This window comes from Octodon degus, unplaced genomic scaffold, assembly GCF_000260255.1.
Source record: "Octodon degus isolate 3935 unplaced genomic scaffold, OctDeg1.0 scaffold00110, whole genome shotgun sequence".
In the NCBI taxonomy this organism is placed as follows: Eukaryota; Metazoa; Chordata; class Mammalia; order Rodentia; family Octodontidae; genus Octodon; species Octodon degus.
The window spans coordinates 5,254,674-5,257,272 of NW_004524686.1; the positions used below are offsets into that span (position 1 = coordinate 5,254,674).

Genomic DNA, 2,599 nt, shown 5'->3' on the forward strand with positions numbered 1-2,599 from the left:
GCCGCCGCCTATGGGCAGCAGCCCGCCACCGCCGCTGCCGCTGCCGCTGCGGCCGCCGCCATGAGCCTGGGCCCCATGGGCTCGGTGGTGAAGTCGGAGCCCAGCTCGCCGCCGCCCGCCATCGCGTCGCACTCACAGCGCGCGTGCCTCGGTGACCTGCGCGACATGATCAGCATGTACCTGCCGCCAGGCGGGGATGCGGCCGACGCCGCCTCGCCACTGCCCGGTGGCCGCCTGCACGGCGTGCACCAGCACTACCAGGGCGCTGGGACTGCGGTCAACGGAACGGTGCCGCTGACCCACATCTGAGTTCCGGCCCGAGCTCGTCGCCCTTCACCCCCACCCCTCCCCACACCCCCAAGTTGGGACGCCTTGTTGTTTAGCTTTGCTTGCCTGGGACTGTTGCCTTGTACCGAAGATGGGGAGGACAGAAAGTTTTGCTGTAGCTGTCGGGTTTTGTACAAAAGCAGAAAGAAGTCGGGAGCAGCGGAAATGGGACTTTCTAGAACTGCCTGCTCCTTGCCACTGCTCCTCCCTCCCCCTTTGTAGGCTGGGAACCACGATGATGTTTGCAAAGAAAAAGCAGCCTCCTCCTCCTCCTCTTCCTCCTCCTCCTCCTCCTTCTCCCGGGTTCTTCAGTTGCATTTGAAAATGTTGTCGCGTTAGTTTGCTATTAATGGAGGAGTGAGTGAACGGGAGAAACAGACTCTCTGGTGAGGCTGGCCTGAGAATTGCGACGCCCCCGCCCCCAGTCGCGTTGCATCTTTTCCTCGTGGTTTTCGGGGGGCTGACCGCGCCGAGTGGCGCGGCAGCTAAAGCCAATGTTAATTTATAGCCAGGTGTGCGCGTTGTCTCCCGCCTCGCCTCCCCTGGCTTCAGGACAGCTTCTGTCCGGTCAGCTTTTAGGCTGTTGACTTGGTGATTTTTCTGTCGTGATTTGTTTGCTATTTTGTCACGCTAATGTGTTCGGATTTCGTTTGGGTGGTGGGGAAGGGGCTATTTTGTTTCAGGTTTTTCAAGATTTTACTCTTAATTCCTAAATGAGAGATCAATAAATTTTATAACCAACAAGATGGAGTCCTGGTAATTTTGCGGGCCCGATACTAGGTGCGGTTTGGGGAGGGAACTAACCCTTGGTTTTTTAACTGAGGTGCCATCCGGAGGGCAAAGTGGGGCTGCGGGGGAAGAGCGCGTGATCGGAAATGAAATGTTTTTCCTTTCAACTACTGGTGATCCAAGACAGACCAGCTCCCAGAAGTCTCCAGCGAAAGAGACTCCACCGGAGAAACGGTTTGGCTTCAGAGAGTGTCTCCTGGGAGCTGGCCGAGGCGCACAGCCGCGCGCGGCCACGCACTTGTTGATCGCCGTGAGCGTCCCGGGAAGTAGTGGCTGACGCTTAGCCACTAGAGCCGCGGAAACCGACCAGAGAGGGGGCACCTTTACCTTTGTGCACCGGGGAGGGAAGACACTTGAGCCCACCTGAAACATTTACGAAACGAAAACCCTCCGGAAATCTCAGTGGTCCTATTAAAATCAATGGCTACAGGCATCCCAGGCAGGAAATGAATAGATTGCAACCGTAGCAGCTGAAGCGGCCCGCGGAGTAAGCGCTCCACATTGTAAGACGTAGTTTACCAAAGTAAGGGTAGATTGAGGGGGTTCTAAGACACTTGCTTGGCTTCTTGTTTCTAACGTGTCAGTGAAGTCCTCTTGTTTTCTTGTAGAGGTTCCCTTTCGTGCAGATCCTCGGCTGGCCCTCTGCTCCTTTCACTCCACTTTCCTCCTGTCCCTGACCCTTGGCCAGTCCACTGTGCCCCCGAAGAGGCTTTCGTTTCGCGCCCGAAGGACCGCGCGGCCCCGTCGTATCTGTTTGGGGCCTAGAAAAAAAAACAAATAGAACCAGTGTTTTTTTACCCCCTCCTCAGCTGTTTGAGGTGATTTCCTTAATCCCTTTAATCCTGTTACCTCGCTATCCCAGAATAACTAAACTCGGCCTTTCCAACAAGCTTTGGCCTGGTGTACTGTTTTTATCCTCATCCACTCCTGACCACAGGTTTCTTTGCTTGGGGTCTGCTGGGACACTAGGGGACAGTCCCCCGTAAATTGGTCCAAATTCCACATTTCCAGCCGGCTTCCTTTGTGCGGACCAGCCATTCACCTGCAGGCTGGGGCGGGCCTCGGGGGGAGGGGCGGGGGCTTTCTGAGGCTTCGGGGGTCGTGCCCGCTTTTTACACATCACTGCAGATCCTGGAGACTAAACCCATCCCACCTCTCCAAGAAAGGTCGGGTATCGCTGGGAAGGCAGCGCCACCCCTCCCCCGAAGACATCAGTACTGCCACCCCCAGACCCTGGGCCCCATCCCCCACTGTCCAGCACAGGATAGGAGGGCATCCGCTTCGATTTACCGAGGCGACGCGTTGCTCCCCACCCAGGCCTCCTCCCCAGGCCTGCAGTGCTCAGGCTAGGCCTCCAGCTCCCTGCTCACCTCACCCCAGGGCCACAGACCTCCAGCTCCTCCAGGCCGGTCTGGGCTTGAACCTGTACCACTGTGGTGGGAGCAAAGGGGCAAGCGGCCTAGTCCTTAAGTCTCACCGCTCT

At 57.3% G+C, this 2,599-nt stretch overlaps 1 protein-coding gene across 1 annotated transcript in view; it reads left to right on the plus strand.

Annotated features, from left to right (window-relative positions):
• The window catches only part of Sox3 (SRY-box 3), a 1,216-nt gene extending 907 nt beyond the window's left edge, over window positions 1-309 (plus strand). Inside the window, exon 3 of the mRNA XM_004639336.1 lies at window positions 66-309. Coding sequence (XP_004639393.1) covers window positions 66-309 — 244 coding nt within the window. The remainder of the gene's footprint in view (window positions 1-65) is intronic.
• The last annotated feature ends 2,290 nt before the right edge of the window (window positions 310-2,599 follow it).